Raw genomic sequence first — 20,087 nt, forward strand, 5'->3', positions numbered from 1 at the left:
CAACGTCGACTTTTGAATCATTTGATTACCAAACCTAGTGAAACGGCTCCGACAAAAACGGAAAAAGATATAAATGTAATACTGAATCCCGGATTGGCAATTGATGTTTGACAAGGATTTTAATAATAATACTTCCCATCTTGTTAAAATCCATTAAACAGTTAATACTATAAAGTTTTCATTTGTATTTGTGAACATTGGTACACGCCATCCATACATGGTAGCACCGTGGCCACACATTTCCGTTCCATGCTACTTCCGTCGCATTCACGAAATCACTCCCACCAACTGCCGTATACCGAGAGCTAAGATGTTACACTTCAAAATAAATTCTATTTTAAATAGAAATATAAGAAAATATTTAATTATGTAATTAACGTAACAACAATTCCAAAATTGATTAGAGAACAAAAGCAGCAAAGTCTTTAAAGACTTAAATTCTTCAGCAAATATATATCAGGGTGCCAACCTTTGCAAATAGCACTAAAATATACGCAAAGTAATCGGTAGGTTATACAAGAATACAATTATCGTTATTGCTTACCAGGAAAACTAGAACAATAACTAAGCACAAAACCGCATCATGTTCTCACTGCAAGTATTTATATAAACTTTACAGATTTTCTGCGTGATATGTCTACCATTATCATATTTATTGATATCATTTGTAAAATAATAGATGAAAAACTGAATTTTAAGTAGTGAAACGAATCACGAACCTAAATAATTAAACATTCTTACACGAGACTTTCTTTGAGCTTCTGTTTGTTTGTTATTGTGAAACGTCATTAACAAAACCCCGGATAATACAAAACTCTCATTATTTACAGAGTGTTTCCATAGTTTCTAAAAATTATTTAGGAATTACAATGCAAATCAATTATTTAGTAAAATAATAGTTATCATGTAATACAAAACAATTAGTAGTAGATGATGGCTAATACAAACATAAAAAGAATAATGTATAAAAAGATATGAAGTTTCAACTGAAAAAATTATACCATTGGTTTGTTTCAGTGTAGCATGAGGAAAACAGCTTATTACCTAATTACATATTCTTCAAAATGATGATGTCTATTGTAAATAATTTATAAGACTTTGCTATAATTTGCAATCTTAAATCCTTTTAAATTTAATAGCAGTACCAACAGCACAGCCATTTTATTAGGTATCCCTAAAAAAAATACTTTTTATGTTGTATAAAATAATGTGCAAGTTTTCTTGGATCACATTATAACTTGTTTAGGTGTGTTATGCATGCATTAAATGACAAAAATAATTTTATCCTAAGTTGAACAATTTTTAATTATCATAGAAATATTGTAATTTAGCCAGTTTGTTAACAGTTTGATTAGTTACAAGTCTCGTTATTGCAAAGTGACTAATTTTTGGTCCTTCAAGTTTGTGTTATTGAGGTTTTACAGCAGTTTGTTTGTTTGACAAACTACAAAAGACTTACAAGCTTAATGCTCTCTTAATCGCACGCCTGCCAACGATCGTTTACATATTTTTTTTTTATCCCAGAACATCCGAGTTTTAAAAACCAGAGTCTGACGTCAATGAAACCAGTAGTTTGTGTGTTTACGGTCCTGCAGAGAATTCCCCCCCCCCCCCCTTCCCCGCAAATCAAGACATTCAATTCTTTTTTCCGGCCTTGTAACTTCTTAAGCTATACTTCGTATCACTTCCAGTGCAAATGGCGTTTCCCGTCCTGTTTTTGACGCGGCTCTGGGAGTCTTGACGCACATCGTCGGATTAAATATTTGTTTTATGTCACGCGCGTGCCTTCTTTTAAATATGCATGCACGCTTAGAATGTTCGGCGACTCCGGATTTATAACAACCTCGACGAAAATCGGACACGGCGGAAGGTGGTTTGAAAAGGGGTGGGGGGGAGGGAAGGAATTAAACGTATTTGTATTTATTACCTGTTAGCCGCGCGTGTAATTCTTCTTAAAACGGGTCTCGGAAAACTGCCGCTGTGTAGGTAACAGCTCACGAACAAACTTGTAACCTACTCGCTTGTCAGGTGGCAAAACCTTAAAAAAAAAAAAAAAAACTCCGGGCATTATACGGTCTCCAATTACGTTCGCCCTATCCGACGTTCCTAACCAAAAAAAAAAAAAAGTCTGTAACGGCACAGGATATTCCAAGGAGGAATTACAAGACCCGTCGTGCCCGCTTATTTTCGCGTGGCGCGCACGTCCAGATGATATCGCGCCGACGATTCCCCGACCGCCTCGAATTAACGAACACTTAGAACGTGCGCGGGTTTTCGAAAGATTATTGACGTTTCCACGCGGGCGAACTTGATGTGCGAGCAGCTCTTCTCGCGTTGCCTACAAGAGCCAATTAGAAGGCGGATGGGGGACTCTTAACGCGAAGTAGGCGCTCGTGCCATCTGATATGACCGAGGCCGGTTCGGACCAGGAACAGTAACACGGGACGTTGACCATCGAGAGAAGTCACTGAAGCAGATTTAATCGTTCCATTTTTTTTGACGTGATAACGTCTTATAAATCGATGAACGCCGGCTGCACGTACGAAAAATCATGACTCAAGGCACGTTCCGCCTGAGCCGAGCGTGCAAGAACCGGCCAACCACCGAGCGAGAAAATCTTCTATAATATCAAACAGGTTAAGGCGGGCTTTTTAAAAGCAGCAATTTAAAAATTTTGATATGACGCTATCACGTAAAATTATCGTCCGTAAACCGACTTTACAGACAACCCCCTTTTTTAAAATAAATTATGTTTCTTGATATTTGAAATAGGCTGTTTTCTGACTTCGGTATAATTCTGTATGGTAACCTTAACATTTGTTTGTTTTTAATTAATTACTTTATAAATTTATCCAACTTAAACGTCTTTACAACCGGTAGGGTAACGCGGAAATTGGGCACAGTTCAGAATGTGGTGACTGTATACCGCAGGGCAGGACACTTCCTTTGTTTAGAGCTTCGTCGCCACAATAATGGAATGTAGGGAGCAATTCTGAACCTGGATTTTCAGATAGCGCTGTCTCATTGGACTCAAAAAGAGTTGCACATCAGTGATTAAGACTGTATTGCAGAAAAACTAAAAAATAAAAAAAAGTGCATAAAGTTCACGCATAACAGAAGTAAAACTTCTTGCTTATAATATTATTATTAGGCATAAGAAACACAGTTACTTTTGGCTGAGGTCGCAGATAAAAAAACAAATACTTATATGCAAGTATGCGAGCGATGAATTAAGCTTTTGCGTAAGTATGTATGTAAGTGCGAAAGTATTCGAGTGAGCAAGTATTCAAAAGTGCAAGTAAGCTGCGTCATTTCTACCTCTCCCCTGCCGTCTCCATTTATATCTGTTCCCCTACCTCGTACCTAACTACTCCTGTCATGCGATCGGAATTTTGCCTCAGCAAAGAAGTTTCACTTAAAAACAAAAGTCCCTTTAGTGCTTTCAGTATTGAACAAAAAAAAAGAGGAAATAATCCTCAGTAGCATAATAATCCTCTAGTTCTAGAGACCAAAGCAAAAGCATTCCCTCGGTATTTTCCTTCTCGCAACGCTCGTTGCCATGTTTGTTACAAATATAAATGTCCAGTGTAAACCTACATTGTGTAATTTACTGCTTGGTTTTATTGTTCAATTGAATTATACAATATAGTGTTTCATCGTGTAGTGAGAATATTGACATCTGAATTGGCGGCTACACACCCGTTTATTTACTTATTTATTGTTTATTCTACATTTACCAAAGTAAAAAAAAAAAAAAACCAAGAAATTTCTTTTCTTACCTTCATTCCACATTTTCAGCGTTTGGTAGTTCTATTATTAGGGAGAGGGAAGGAGGAATGGTAACAGACTAGTAGGTCTAGTTATTGCAGGAAGAATTTGTACTAAAAATCACTTCTTAATAAAATCTGGAGACATTGTTTCAGAAATTGTTTGACTTCCATTGTTTTGCTCCTGCATAAATTAAATATATATTTTTTATTTTATAAAAAATATTTGAGTGCCTACCAACACTCAGAGCCTTTAACAGTTGGGCACTTAACAAATATTACAAAAAAAATAACAATAACATACATAGAACACAATAATAACACAACAATAAAATGGGACAACACAAACATAAACACATGACAAAAGACACTTAAAAAGAAATATAATAACTAAATTTGTCAATTTTAAATTAATTAATGAAATAACAATAATACATTATTTACATCAGAAATTATATTAACTGTAAGAAAATTAAGAATTCACAATGTCTTTCATTGAGATTATATATTATATATTTACACTCTGTTTCTAATTGTGTCATTAATATTTTTACAAACGCGAGAGACCAGACCGCGATGCCAGGTTCGGAGCTGGCTGGCGGCCCTGCACGGCCACTGACGTCACGTGCGGTCCACAGACGTGAGGCATGCCACGCGCGCCTGGCCGGATTACAAGGGTCGTCACCTCTCCGGCCCTTCTCTCCGCACCCCGCGCATCGTCCTCCGTCGGCGCTGTCATCTACCGCTGAGCGGCCTTGGGAATTCCGCGCGGGCCGCCGCGCGGAGCAGCGCGAATTGACGCCGCCCTTCTGGACCGTTCGGGCGTCGGGTCGGCCCGGGACGACGCGTCTCGCCACGGCCGCTCTCGTCGGTTCGAAAAGGCTCGCCCAGGTAATTAAGCAGCGACGCTGGCCTCCGCGACAGTATTGGAGTTCCGAGCGGATTCTGAGTGAAGGGAAGTGCGACATCGGCGAAGAGGGTGAGAGAAACTCCCGCGACGCGGGTTCCTACTGAATCTAGAGAGTGGTTCGAGACTGTGTGTGTGTGTGGACAGGCGCGAGGTGAGGGGCGAACCACTATTGAGCCTAGCTCCAGTGGGGAGTCCACTAGTTGTGGTGCATCGTATTTTTTAGTAACTGACTTTCTTTACCTGTAATTATTGGACTGTGCTTATTTTCTTCTCATTATTAATTGTATTTTTAAATGAAATATTTTTGTAGGTATTTATAAATTTTATTAAATATAGTAGGGTATGCCACCAACGCAGGAACAGCGTACCGGAAGTGTACGAGAAGTGTGTGCGTGGGTGTTCCACCCTGTACCAGAATTCCGGGTTTTTTTGGATGCGCGAGTGGCGCGCTCTGCGCATGCGCTGCGCTAAAGTGTGAAAGAGTCTGATTCGTGACGCCCGGTTGCATGCACACGTCGGAGAGTGGGGCGCTCGACGCCTTCGTGGGCCGGAACATCTAGTGCAGGGAGATTGCAACGACCGCCATGAGCTACGAGCACCGCCTGGACTCTGGATGCAACAACTCAACTGCCGAAGTAAGATCCGCCCAGTATTTTGGCCTCCGTGGTGACAGTACAGTTTGCTGAATTTGAGTTCTGCATGGAATAAGTTCCTTTCCAGTTTGCTAGAGCCGAGGCATAGAACTAACTCGGTTTGATGCGGCACTAACTATCTTAGAACTATTTTGCCAGTTTTTTCACAGCCCCGAAACTGTGTACTTCATTTTAGTTTTGGGAACAAGTGTTAAAGCGTGACGTCTCTTACGTTTCCGCGGGCCTTCAACGAAAGAGACAATTTTATGTCGAGCAGTGCGCTGGAGTACGCGTCCGAGGTAATCAAGCCGCGCGCCTTGGACCGCGAGCGCGGTGCACGCGTACAGTGTAATTAATCCCTGCGGTAGCCACCTGCGTGTCCGGAGTGGGAAGGAGGTGGGCGTGGGGGAGTGATGGGCTCTCTACACTAGGCCTGCACTACCAGAACAGTTGCGAAAATCAGTTTTGAAATTTTCATATTTTTGCACAATGCTGCAAGTTCACTACGAAATGTTGCTTCAGTTTACATCCCGGACCTGTCTGCGCAAATCATTTAAGTTTTGGAGCCATCTTAGGCTATTTGACGTTCCCTTAAGTGCTTTTGAAACTCCTGCCATTGTAAATTTTTTAAAATAAATATTTTTCGTCTAAACAAATCAGGCCACCCTACCCCCCCCCCCCCCCTTCCCCCCACACACACACACACACTTTTTTACTACATTCTTGACACGTATTGTTACAGAAACTGTTGCCTCTTTTGTGTAAGCTTCTCTGCGCTTATACCTGTGCCTTTTTAATAGAAGTGTAAACTAATATACACATAAAACAAAACAAAATACAAATCTGTTTAAGTGAATATAAGTGAATTTCAAAATTTCAACCGACAAACAACATTTTAAATAATAGGTTAATTAATTCAAGATGTAGTGTTTCGGACATACACTATTACTCATTAAACTGTATGTCATAAAAAACCTCAATCTGTTTGTGCCTTAAGAAGGGAATAGATCTCTCTCCCGAAACGTTGCAACTTTTCTCTTAGGAATCATATACTGTGTTAGTCTTCGCTATCATCGTTGTGGTTTACAAAATACCTGTTTTTTTCGCTCAACTGTTGCTTACGGAGTTCGTCTGTGCTGTCGTCACTGTTTATTCACATCGCTAGGTTCACTTGTGCGTCTCTGTATAGCCGTTGTTTTTTTAATTTTTATCTGTTAAGTTTCATTGTCGAGTTATTCTGTTTGTCGTTGTGCACCGTTAATTTTCTTTGTAAATGGAACAGAAATATTCATGTAAACTTAAATATTTTTTAATTTGTACATTTACATGAAAATAACTGTATCACTACAAAATAGTGTTACCATTTATGTTTTGTATTGCCCCAGTACCTCCAATATTTAAAAGTTATTATTTGTAAACCCTTGTTTGAATATCTTTCCAGTATTAACTGCGCATATTAAGCACGGTAAAACGAAACAAAGCCAAATTGTTGAATATTTGATCAATTATTTTTTCCATGGTTTAAAAAAAATTTGCCGAATGTACACATCAATTTAAGTATAAAATTATTAGCCAATTTTTGTAAGAAATACTCAGCTATACCTCGATAAACAGTATTTCAGATGTGTAAAAATAACCAAAGCTATGTGGTGTACAAAGTTATATCTTTCTTTTAGTATTGCAAACTATTCCTTGTCAACTGTTTTCCAATATAATATTTTGTAAAAGTACTGAAAAATCATTTCTGTGAGTTTCCAAAGTATTTTTCGTCTTTATTTGCTGTTCTTGTTGCAACTGTCTCGTCGTTGTTAGAACACTGTGTCCGTCTCTGCTGAAATAATATTTTTACCAATTCTTTCTACGTAGTTTTCTGTCTATATTTTAAATGTATTGATGTTTCTGTATGTTTGCACATTTATCTTTCTTGTCTGTTATTGAGGTTTCTTATGACATGCATTATAATTAGCAATGGTGTAGGTATGTCCTAAATTACATATAGGCCTATAATCAGTCTCCCAAATTGCAAGAACCATTGAAAAAAAAATTCAAGTATTTATTTTGTATTTAAAACCGTAAGTTTAAAAAAATGTATTTAAAATGAAATTATATATTAATTCATAATAATCTCAAAATATCAAGTGCAGTGTGTATGGATAATTTAATTCCATAACGAAATTATTATGTCTACTTAAGTTGTTGAACTGAAGGAAAGGTTCTAAAATAATAATTTAAAACAATAAAATTATAAGATAAGTGAAATCACTTGTTGCAGTATATTTTTTGTACAAAATATTTTTTGGACGAAAATAAACATACACAACCATTAAATGATCTTTTGATACTGTAAAAGTTAAAACATAATACATGTTTTATACTATTACACGTATAAATATTACACATCCAAAATAAAAACAGCGAATTCCAATTTTTGTTACAATTAAAATTACAAAACATTAAATAGCTATGTCACTGCGATATGCACAAATATTAAATAAAAACTTTCTGTACTTCTGTACTCAAAGAAGTTCATGTTTAATAATCCCGATGATTTAATTAAATTTTTAGGGTTTCATTGTATGAAATAAAACATTTACCTATGCTCATACTTAACCCTGAGGTAAGCTATTACCAAGAATTATGTACTCAGGACTACTGCAAGTTTCAATAAAATATAGTTGTGTTCAAATAATGTGAATATTTCTAAATAAGTAAGCAAATCTCACAAAACTAGTCATCTAAATTCTTAGTTTTCAGAAACGGATCGATTTCATTACATAAAATTCCGGTGATCTCAGTATGAAATGTACCTTTTAATTTGACATCTCCAACACTATCATTGATTTAGTACTTAATTTAATATTTTGTAAATGCCTATTTGAAAACAGTTGTTTGAATAGCTTTCCAGTATTAGCTGCGCATATTAAGCACGGTAAAACAAAAAACAAAAAGCCAAAATTAATATAACAAGGTTAACTTTCCTGTGGCTTTAAAACCAAATAAATAAAATGTTATACAATAACTTCATGCTTTTAAGCACACACATATTTTAACTAAACACACTCTTTTATTTTATTTTATTTCAAAATAACTTTACCATCGACAGTGAAAGCTCTTTACATATTTTTTAATAGTCTATAGTTCTATATAATTATTGTACAGCGGGACTGTAAGTTTGTTTCCAGAATATCAACTTAAAAATTTCCAGACTAGTTATACAAATTATATTTCACTAATACATACATAATTCATGCTGAACGAAGAACATAATAATACATAAATTTGTTCGTTACCGAGGTTAGATGGTACGGCACGTGTTAATGTCACACGACACTACAGTAAACTCGTGGAATAACATCATGTCAGTGTTAAGAAGACTGCAAGTATCCGCTCTACCACTCTGGTTCTGGGGTAGAGCGCCTGCCTTGTGACTTGTAGGACCCGGGTTCGCGCCCCGGCTCCTCCAAGGCGGATTGCCCAGACAAAATGGTGGCATTTTCTCTGGTAGGAATACAATCCCTTGTAACAAGTCAGGCTACCAAAGAAACGGTGGGTGGAACAGAAAAAAACCTTCCAGGTGGCTTCCAAATGGGGAGCCCGTTTCTTTTCTTGGGCTCCCCATGCGGTGGCCATTCCGGGGGTTTCTCCGGGGGAACGGAGTTTTGCAAAAATATTTTTTGTAGTTTTGTAGCGTTTTAGTTTTTAGTAACTGTAGCATTATCATTCCACCATGTTATAAATAAACCTCAAACAAACATTTAAAACATAAAAAATTTTTTTTTCTACATAAAATAATTGAGATAAGTGTGTATCAGTCAGAGAGTGGTTGCATACCGATGTTGTGTTCATCCATTTATCGTTATATATTTTCTTGAAGTATTATTAACAGTTAAATTTTAGTCACATACTTTTGTTTTGTAGTGTTTTTGACGAAAAAAATATTTATAGACAAATGAATTTTATTCCAAAAAATATAATTTCTGAAAAACCACGTAGTTTTCAATCAGAAAGATCGTCTTTAACAACACAGTATTATGTATATATATATATATATATATATATATATATATGTGTGTGTGTGTGTGTGTGTGTTTGTGTTTGTTGCGCGCGCGCGCCAGTATAACATCCAGATATAAATAAAATATTCTATTTATTTCAACATGAGCAAAGCCTTTGATACTTTGCAACCGAATATTATTATTAAAATATTATCAACTTCAGACCTTGTCATGTATTTTTTTTAATTATCTTACTAATAGACGCTTTGCAGTCAAATTTGCAAATGCAATTACATGTTATTAGGTGTTCCGCAAAGTAGTAGTTTATCGCAACTACTCTTTAATTAGAATAAGGAATAAAATAATGAATGCGCAAAAACAGAGAAATTTAAGTTTTGAAGAATCATTTTTTAACTAATAAAAGCATATTTGTGACAAAGATGCTTTCTGAAGTTATAAAAAATCAACATTCCCAGAGCATTGTAGCTGGTGATAGATATAAACTTTTCTTTGATAGCTTCTGCAGAGTGAATTAATGCTGTCCTAGTAAATTGCACAAGTGCTAGGTAGACAGGGTTTAACTTTTCTGAATTTGCCTTCCTCGAATATTAAATCCTCCCAAAACTAAAGATTTAATGGTATTTTAGGGTTGGAGTATCGCTTCCCAAATAGTTCCTTATCTAACCTCACCTGGTGAGTTGGGAAGACAGGACAGATGTATTTGTGCCCAACACCTGTGGAAGTGCTGTAGTCCATCTTTTGCAGTTTCACCTTATTGGTGTTTATTGGCAGCCTGCAACATTCATTGCTTTCAGAAACCATGACTAGTTATGATTTATTTATAACTAACTACCACTTGAAGAAACAAATAGGAAAAAAAAAAAACAACAGATGCAGGCCTACAAGTGTTTTTGTTTACCAAAAGTTTGTCATCAATAACAAAGGTTTCCATGGTTACACCATATTCAGAACGAATGTGTTTACTTTTTATGTACTACATTGTTTTGTTGATATATCTTGATATTTTCAAGAATATCAGATTCTTAAAGGTATAACAAGTATTAGGTAATTGTAATATTATTAATGTAAGTATTGCACTAATAATAATGTTTTCATGTACATTTTACATAATTATTTAGAGGCCACTGAAATTTTCTTTCATAAATAACCTTGACAATTTCCGACTTGTACATATCACCTAACCTATAAATTAAGCTTTCATTATTAACAATTGTAGGCCTATTAACATTTTAACCAAAATAAATTACCATTCTAAGAAACAGTACTAATGTATGTAATGGAAGTTATCTTGGAGAAATCAGCCTCATTTCATGCGAAAGGCATACTGGTTAAGTAACTGAAACCTTTTCAGATCTTCATGCACTATAGCACTGTAATTTTTTCACTGGTTGATGTCTTTGTACAAAATAATTTTTTTTTAGTAAGTTTACATTTGTTTTATCAATAGCCATATGTTTCTTATTGTCATGATTTCAGAGTTTTTCAAATGAGACTTAGCTCAATCATGTTAGGTAGGTACTATACTAAGAAGTTCATACAATGGTCTGAATTCCTTCCTTCAGTGATTTGAAAAAGGTTAGGTGAAAGTGGGGGTTTACATCATATGGCACGGTATTGCACTTGGGCTTAATGGGTGCCAATACCCACAAATAAATAAATTCAGGACGTATCAATGATGGAGAAGTGTAATAAATTAAACCAGATAAAAAAATACATAAATAAGAATCAAATTCTGAAAATTTTATGAACCAATTCATTGTTGGTATTCAAACACTATGTAAGAAAATAACTATGAAATAGAGACACTGTGTAATATGTGAGAAGTCCCTTCATTAATTAAAAAGGCGCTGAAGTGTTCGGGGGCACCCTGGCTTAACAAAGAGCTGTAAACTGCTCAACTAAGTGTGCCATGTTTCTCCTAGTCCAGGGGTCGAGGGAGGGGGTAACCGAGGCAACCCTGAGGTCCTCCAGCCCACGCACGACCAGAAGGTCATGTCTAGCCATGGCTTCCTGCTGTCGCCGCCGGATGAGGCCAGGCACCTCCGGGCCTTAACCGGCTGTAAACCTGTCGGGCCGAGGTACGGCAGGTCGGAGGATAGTCCGAGGAGACGAGGACATCCAGTGGAGTTACTCTGAATAGTGGTGGTCGGTTAGCCTGCTGGCGAACGGTCTGCCGAATTGATGCCAAGTTGGTAGTAGTACGGGAAGAATACATGAAATATTGAATGGAGTCCCGCTGAGGTTTTCTCCAAGGCCCTGGATTCTGATTGGGTAGGACTCGTACTTGGTAGTGGTGCTCCGATCGCTTGGAGTAGGTTCCAAGGGTTCCCTAGCCCGTTGCGGAGTCGACGTGGTGAGCGACGACACAGCTCCGGTAGTAGCCTGGATAGCTAGCAGAGGTTGGATAGGCCTCCACCGGACCACGGGTTCACTGGGTGATTGAGGGGTCCCAGTGTGATGTGGGAGATCGGGAAGGCGTCAGCAGGGCTGATAATTCTTAGGGCTCAGGACACAGCCAACTGTCTGGTTAGCTAAGTGCGGTAAAGGGGCTGAGGTGGTGGCTATGCTGGGTTGGTGGCCCCAGCTGCTGGTCACTGCCAATGCTCTAATACCCTCCCGATAAAACAAAAGGGAGCGATCCCTAAGAGTTCTGTTTTAAATAATAAGCTCTGGAATTCATCTAAAACGAACTGGAATGTCACTTCCACCCTACCCTATTAGGGCGCATATGTGGGAGGGGAACTTGAGAATGCTGGCCGTAGGTAGGAATAATCTGTAGGTTAATCAATAGATAGGGACATGCATATTTCGTGAAAAGATTCCGAGGCTACGACACTGTAGCATCGTCTCCGTATGCTTTGTGATTGGGAGAGTTTCTTCCAGGAACATGTCGAGTGTTACAACACCAATCGCAGTAATTCAGCATGGAAGCAAACTCGTCCTGAGAAGCTCGGTCAAATAAGGCAACTACTGCTCTAGCAGACGGCCGCCAATCACAAGAAAGAAACCGCTTGTACGGGTATACCTTGTTGTAGTCTAAATGGCCAAGAGATTTTTTTTCGCGAAAAATGCCTGCCCTTATCAATAGGTAATTACAACGCATGTAGAAACATTATTTAGTGTTGTAATTGATGACTATTTTCCGTGGGAAATATTTATATATTTGAATGTTGTAGGTTCATTCCGAAATACTCATTACTTTAATGGTTTGACAACAAAGATCTCGAAATAGCATTTGGTATACTCCTGTATCGACTCTTGCAGCCAACAATCCGTTAACATATCTGTTTTTTCTTCCACTTCTCATTAATAAATACTCTAATATCGGACTTCGTAGGAAATACGCACCGTATATGGGTTCCATCTTCGCTGGTGGATAGAAGCAAACTGATATCAGAACACGGCTGCACTGAAACCTCTATTATGTTCTGACGAACAAATGTGAGCTATTCTGAAGAATATTAATTTTCGCCATGACACGCATCCATTGCAACGGCAGCCTCACACTGAAAGCCGTTCGTACTTAAATATTATCCTAAGACATCCATCGTAATCCAGTGATGGCGTGTGTTCACGAAATTGGTTTTCAATCGAGTCCACCAAAATAGAATAATAACTGGTCTCAATATCTTCATTGGCCTGGGCGTTAAGAGAACTATACCTATATACCCAAGGGTATGTTGATTGAGAGGAATGTCGTCGGATAAACGTCTGCGATTGCAGGCGACGACATCATTACGGACAGGGTTGAATATTCATCGAAACGAGTTTTCGAATGTTCACACATCCCCCCCCCCCCGGTTCAAACACCGGTACGCGTGTTCGCGATCATGGCCACTCGCGCTCGTGCATCGAAGCCCCCCGCCTACCCGGGCACACACACGACACGAATAGCCTCATCAATAATCCACGCGATTTGAAAACTGCCCAAGATGTCCGATCAGTGTCTACTTAAGAAAAGCACTTAAGAATACGATGAGGGCGGACGAGTAGTTCTGTTTCCGTATTTCGGTTTTATTTTTTTTACCGTAATTTTTTAGAATAGTGAAATATGGCTAAAACGCATGTTTTCGTGAAACACCCGGTAGGGATTCTTGAAAATCACTCGAGGGACTTGGATTGTACCTTTTTCTCAATTTTTTTCACCCTATAATTTTATTATGGTTGTAGCTCAAATTTAATAGTTGTCGTATGCACCACGAGAATACTGCGCGCCAGTTCAGAGGCGACGCCGCGCTAGAAGCTCCACCGAGCGTCGCGCTTGTCATCCCGCCTCGCTAAGGCAGGCGGCTTTTTTTCTTCTCGGCTCGACTCGTCTCTTCTCGGCTCAACTCGTCTCGGCTCGTCAAGGCTCGGCTCGGATCATCTCGGCTTCTCACAGCTCAGCTCGTCTCAGTTTTTTAGGTGATGACTGGCGGTGGAGTGAGTGATCAGTGTAACCACTCACCACCAGGGGCGCTTGCGTCCCTGGTCAAATATTCCAGATACAAATAAAATTCAATGCGGACCACGAGTCCAAGTGCCCAACCCCCGCATGGTAGAGTCTTTTCTACTCTGTCCAACACTTCATCCAGACCATCCTCTGTCTCCTGTAAATTCCTACACGTAATGCATGCCAATTTGCATCCCGCATGAATGTGCCCAGGGTTTTCCCTGTGTCTATGCAGGTTTTACCTGGGCCCAACCTATCTCCAGTTATAGTCTTGATTTAAGAGTGAGGGGAGTTAGTCATGGCGCCAATCGCTGCCATGGCTGGCCAATCCCCTCCTAGCACATGATGCATGCGACCCTCTCCCTGCATGGCTAATCCCAGCATGACTAGGCTTCGGCCTGAGACGCACCTAGGTCCCTCCCTAACCCGGACCCCTCCAAAATACACTTAGTTTTCGTTAGGTTAGCAAAAAAAATCTTTTCGAGCAACCAGCCCCGAAGTTTCGATCAGTTTACGAGCAAAGTCATGTTTTCTCATATTTTAAATACACTATGAAACTCGGACACGAAATTTAACGCAGGATTCTTTAAAATATTGCCGAGCGTGATTAATATACGCTGATTGTGATTCAAACTACATATCTTGACGCGAACTACTCGTATTTTCCGCACCCGCCGCTAGAATTCGCTGCCGGAGCAGCTACGTCGACTTTTGAATCATTTGTTTACCAGACCGAGTGAAACGGCTCCGATGAAAACGGAAAAGATATAAATATAATACTGAGTCCCGGATTTGCAATTGATGTTTGACAAGGATTTTAAATAAAATACTTGCCATCTTGTTAAAATCAATTAAACAGTTAATAATATAAAGTTTCCCTTTGTATTTGTGAACATTGGTACACATCATCCACCACACATGGCAGCACCCTGGTTACACATTTCCGTTCCATGCGACTTCCGTTCCATTCACGAAATCACTCCAACCAAATTGCCGTATACCGAGAGCTAAGATGTTACACATCAAAATAAATTCTATTTTAAATAGAAATATAAGAAAATATTTAATTATGTCACAACGTAACAACAATTCCAAAATCGATTAGAGAACAAAAGCAGCAAAGACTTTAAAGACTTTAAATTCATCAGCAAAGATATTTCAGGGTTCCAACCTTTGCAAATAGCACTAAAATATACGCAAAGTAATCGGTAGGTTATACAAGAATACACTCATTATCGTTATTGCTTACCAGGAACACTAGAACAATAACTAAGCACAAAACCGCAAAATTTTCTCACTGCAAGAATTTATATAAACTTTACAGATTTTCTGCGTGGTATGTCTACCATTATCATATAATAGATGAAGAACTGAATTTTAAGCAGTGAAACGAATCACGAACGTAAATAAACAAACATGCTTACACGAGACTTTCTTTGAGCTTCTGTTTGTTTGTTATTGTGAAACGTCATAAACAAAACCCCAGATAATACAAAACTCTCATTAATTACAGAGTGTTTCCATAATTTCTAAAAATTATTTAGGAATTACATTGCAAATCAATTATTTAGTAAAATAATAGTTATCATGTAATACAAAAAAAATTATATGTAGTAGAGGATGGTTAATACAAACATAAAAAAGAATAATGTATAAAAATATGAAGTTTCAACTTAAATAATTATACTATTGGTTTGTTTCAGTGTAGCATGGGGAAAACAGCTAATTACGTATTCTTAAAAATTGTGATGTCTTTTGTAAGTAATTTCTAAGACTTTGCTATAATTTGCAATCTTAAATCCTTTTAAGTTTTAATAGCAGTACCAACAGCACAACCATTTTATTAGGTATCCCTAAAAAAATAAAATGATACTGTGTAAAATAATGTGCAAGTTTTCTTGGATCACATTATAACTTGTTTAGGTGTGTTATGCATACATTAAATGACAAAAATAATTTCATCCTAACTTGAACAATTTTTAATAATCATAGAAATATTGTAATTTAGCCAGTTTTGGTAACAGTTTGATTAATTACAAGCCTCGTTATTGCAAAGTGACAAATTTTTGGTCCTTCAAGTTAGTGTTATTGAGATTTTACAGCAGTTTGTTTGTTTGACAGACTACAAATGACTTACAAGCTTAATGCTCTCTTAATCGCACGCCTGTCAACGATCGATTTTTTTTTATCCCAGAACATCCGAGTTTGAAAAAACCAGAGTCTGACGTCAATGAAACCAGTAGTTTGTGTGTTTGCGGTCCTGCCGAGAATCCCCCCCCCCCTTCCCACAAATCAAGACATTTAATTATTTTTTCCGACCTTGTAACTTCTTAAGCTATACTTCGCATCACTTCCAGTGCAAATGGCGTTTCCCGTCCTGTTGTTGACGCGGCTCTGGGAGTCTTGACGCACATCGTCGGATTGAATATTTGTTTTATGTCACGCGCGTGCCTTTTAAATATGCATATACGCTTCGAATGTTCGGCGACTCCGGATTTATAACAACCTCGACGAAAATCGGACACGGCGGAAGGTGGTTTGTAAAGGGGGGGGGGGGGGAGGGAAGAAATTTAACGTATTTGTATTTATTACCTGTTAGCCGCGCGTGTAATTCTTCTTAACACGGGTCTCGGGAAACTGCCGCTGTGTAGGTAACAGCTCACGAACAAACTTGGAACCTACTCGCTTGTCAGGTGGCAAAATCTTAAAAAATTAAAAATAAAAACACCGGGCATTATACGGTCTCCAATTACGTTCGCCCTATTCGCCGTTCCTAACCAAAAAAAAAAAAAAAAAAGCCTGTAACGGCACAGGATATTCCAAGGAGGAATTACAAGACCCGTCGTGCCCGCTTATTTTCGCGTGGCGCGCACGTCCAGATGATATCGCGCCGACGATTCCCCGACCGCCTCGAATTAACGAACACTTAGAACGTGAGCGGGTTTTCGAAAGATTATTGACGTTTCCACACGGGCGAACTTGATGTGCGAGCATCTCTTCTCGCGTTGCCTACAAGAGCCAATTAGAAGGCGGATGGGGGACTCTTAACGCGAAGTAGGCGCTCGTGCCATCTGATATGACCGAGGCCGGTTCGGACCAGGAACAGTAACACGGGACGTTGACCATCGAGAGAAGTCACTGAAGCAGATTTAATCGTTCCATTTTTTTTGACGTGATAACGTCTTATAAATCGATGAACGCCGGCTGCACGCACGAAAAAGCATGACTCGTTGTCACGTTCCGCCTGAGCCGAGCGTGCAAGAACCGGCCAACCACCGTGCGAGAAAACCTTCTGTTACATCAAACAGGTTAAGGCGAGCTTTTTAAAAGCAGCAATTTAAAAAATTTGAAATGACGCTATCACTTAAAATTATCGTCCGTAAACCGACTTTACAGACAACCCCCTTTTTTAAAAAAAATATGTTTATTGATATTTGAAATAGGCTGTTTTCTTACTTCGGTATAATTCTGTAGGGTAACCTTAAAGTAGGTGTATTTGGTTCATCCTGGGACAGGGGTGTGGGGTGGGGGATCCAGGGATTCGCGGCGGTCATCTTGGATTACGTCAGTTCCGGCGGCCATCTTGGATTACGCCACTTCCGGCGGCCATCTTGTATTTGACCTTGACCTTTGACCCCGACGACCATTTTGTTTTTCTAGAACATTCCGCCATTTTGTTTTCTAGATCATTCCGCCATTTTGAGTTTCGTCCACCATCTTGAAAATCTTTATGTATTATCCGATTTTAATGGGAAAAAAATTAAAATTTATAAAAAATTAAATAATCAAAATTTTAAAATAAAATTTAAAAATATATTATTTAATACAATTTTAATTAAATACCTGCGCATCAAACACCCAATTCCTCTATATTACGTATACACCATCTAGCACCCCACTCATATGTTACAATGATATTGTTATCGAACACCCCACTCACCCCTGTTACAATTTTTCGTTACACCGCATTCTTTAAAATAAATTTACTATCAAAATAAAAAATATATACCATCGTTGTCTGCCGGAGGCAGCCATCTTATTTATTGGAGACCGCCATCTTGATTTCATCTGATGGATGTTATCATAGGCTGAAGGTTTCTAAAGTACGGTAGTGTATGTAAGGTCGATTTCCTATCCCGTACCAGCATTATTATGACCCTTATAGACGAAAACCACAAAATCCACAGTCATTTTGCTGTTGTAACCACCATTTTTTCTTAAAGTCTTATCATTTATAGGTTTTAACTAAAATATATGTTATCGATACTATCTTTGTGGATGCGATAGTTAAAGTATTGATAATTTAAAAAAAAAAAAAAACATTTATTAACCCATCATAGCGGACCAGAAATTTTTCAAAGTTCTAACTCACAAGTAATATTCTCTTCTCTTGTTTGCGTACTCGTATTTAAAAAGCTGCATGGTAGCAGATATTTTTAATGTCTGTGTATAATTACATTCCTAAACAAGTCCGTATTTGCGTACTCGTGTTTAAAAGCTGCATGGAAGCAGATATTTTAATGTTTGTGTATAATTACATTTCACCATTCTGTAAGATATTTATAAGTATCAGTACCTCGTGGGATATAGGTTCTATATTAAAAATAATAAACAATATGTAGGTAAAATTGTATTTATTAAATTAAGAACATATTTTACACAACAAAAATGGAGCAAAACAGAAACTATACATTAAAAAACTTAAACTTTACAACAAAAATGGAAACTATTCAGCAAAAACACAAACTGTACAACAAAATGAAAACTATAAAACAAAAAACAGAAAAAAACTATACAACAAATGGAAACAACTACCAAACTGCCAAACTATTTAAATCAAAAACTATTTACAGGAAAAAAAAATTATTCGTCGCCTCATACATATCCGTGGGGGACTGTGTGGATACCATCTTCGCAGATCAGCCGTTTGTCGTCCTCCCACGTTATGGCCAGCTTATTGCTGTACTCAGTATAGAGTATGTGCTGACGGGAGCGAATTGCTCTAATGCCTGCCCTCATTGTGCGGTGGTCTTGCAGGGCATCCAGGTAGTCGTCGAATGTTATGTGTTTTTTGACCACACATCGCTGGATGCCCTTGGCCTTTTTCTCGCTCTTACCACCACACCTGTAGGCGTAGAGTTTGGCCCGTAGGCTTACAAACTCCTCCATCACTTCTCCCCCACATTCATCTTTGAATTTACCGACAACTTTCTTGTTGATGGGGGAGAAGCATGGGTGGTCGGAAGGGTAGCAGCTGGTGTCGAATTTGGCCATCAGTGTAGGGTCGGCTTTGAGGTCTGAGTAAAAGTCTGTTGTCTGGATCTCATACACAAAACTGTCTGTATCCATATACATCAGGTGAATATTGTCATGGTAACGGGGTTTCATGGTATTGTAGTGGAAGTCGTACATGAGAGTCTTTGAAAGATCTAGTACGGCCAGTCCGGCATAGATCGGCTTGTCGAAAATGATGGTCTCGTGATTAAGGTGGACTAGAGACAAATTGGGTTCGTACATTGTACGGTCCTTGAAGGACGGACGACACACCAACTTCTTGAACCTCTTCTCGGAGCACACCAACTCCATTTTGAGTCTCCGCCTTTTATTTTCCATCAGTTTACCAAATGTCGAGTTCACAGCGAGCTTAAAGAACTCCTTCTCGAACTCGTTGGCTGCTGCTTTCCGCTTGTTGGTATTCAGCCGAATATAGGGCTCCAACCATGCCGACTGCTCAAACTGTAGGACTCGGTGTATCTTAGTCACTCTCAGCCCATGAGATACTGCTTGCTGTAGATTTTTGTAGTGGACAATGTAGTGCTCTTTATTTTCAAGAGTTGTCATCAGCTTTGATTGCTTTGAGCCGGGCGGGCACTGATTTACGGGGAGAAATGGCAGGTCTTTATGACTTTCGTGGAGCTCGGGAGGGTACTCCACATCACACTCAATAATGTAGCCTGTAGGAGAATCATCTGGGACAGACACGACATCAATTGATGTGTCTGCCCATTGGAAATGCCGAATTGGAAGCGGCAGAGACATCGCCCACCCGTACAAATTATTTGCATCAATGTACTCCAGGAATGTGGATGGCTTGGATGCATCATATGTCTCAGGTATGTAGGAGTTATTGGCTACGCAATGACGTTTAATGCTTTGCGCTACTCCTCCCCTAATACCAGCCTCCACAAACATATACATGTCGTAATCTGTGAGAAGCTCTAGCTGTACACCTGTGGTTCGAAGCATCGCATCGAAAGCGAATCCAGGACAAGAAATATAGTGAGACGGATCTAAACTATATGTCTCCAAACATATGGAACGGAAATTCTC

The 20,087-nt window shown here is 38.6% G+C and overlaps 1 protein-coding gene across 1 annotated transcript in view; it reads right to left on the reverse strand.

Annotated features, from left to right (window-relative positions):
• LOC134530486 (E3 ubiquitin-protein ligase SIAH1B-like) overlaps positions 1 to 10,084 on the reverse strand; it is a 128,308-nt gene extending 118,224 nt beyond the window's left edge. The window contains exon 1 of the mRNA XM_063365332.1: positions 9,995 to 10,084. Within this exon, the coding sequence (XP_063221402.1) occupies positions 9,995 to 10,060 (66 nt within the window). The 5' untranslated portion in view covers positions 10,061 to 10,084. The remainder of the gene's footprint in view (positions 1 to 9,994) is intronic.
• Positions 10,085 to 20,087: the final 10,003 nt, after the last annotated feature.

This window comes from Bacillus rossius, chromosome 1 (genome assembly GCF_032445375.1).
Source record: "Bacillus rossius redtenbacheri isolate Brsri chromosome 1, Brsri_v3, whole genome shotgun sequence".
Lineage (NCBI taxonomy): Eukaryota > Metazoa > Arthropoda > Insecta > Phasmatodea > Bacillidae > Bacillus > Bacillus rossius.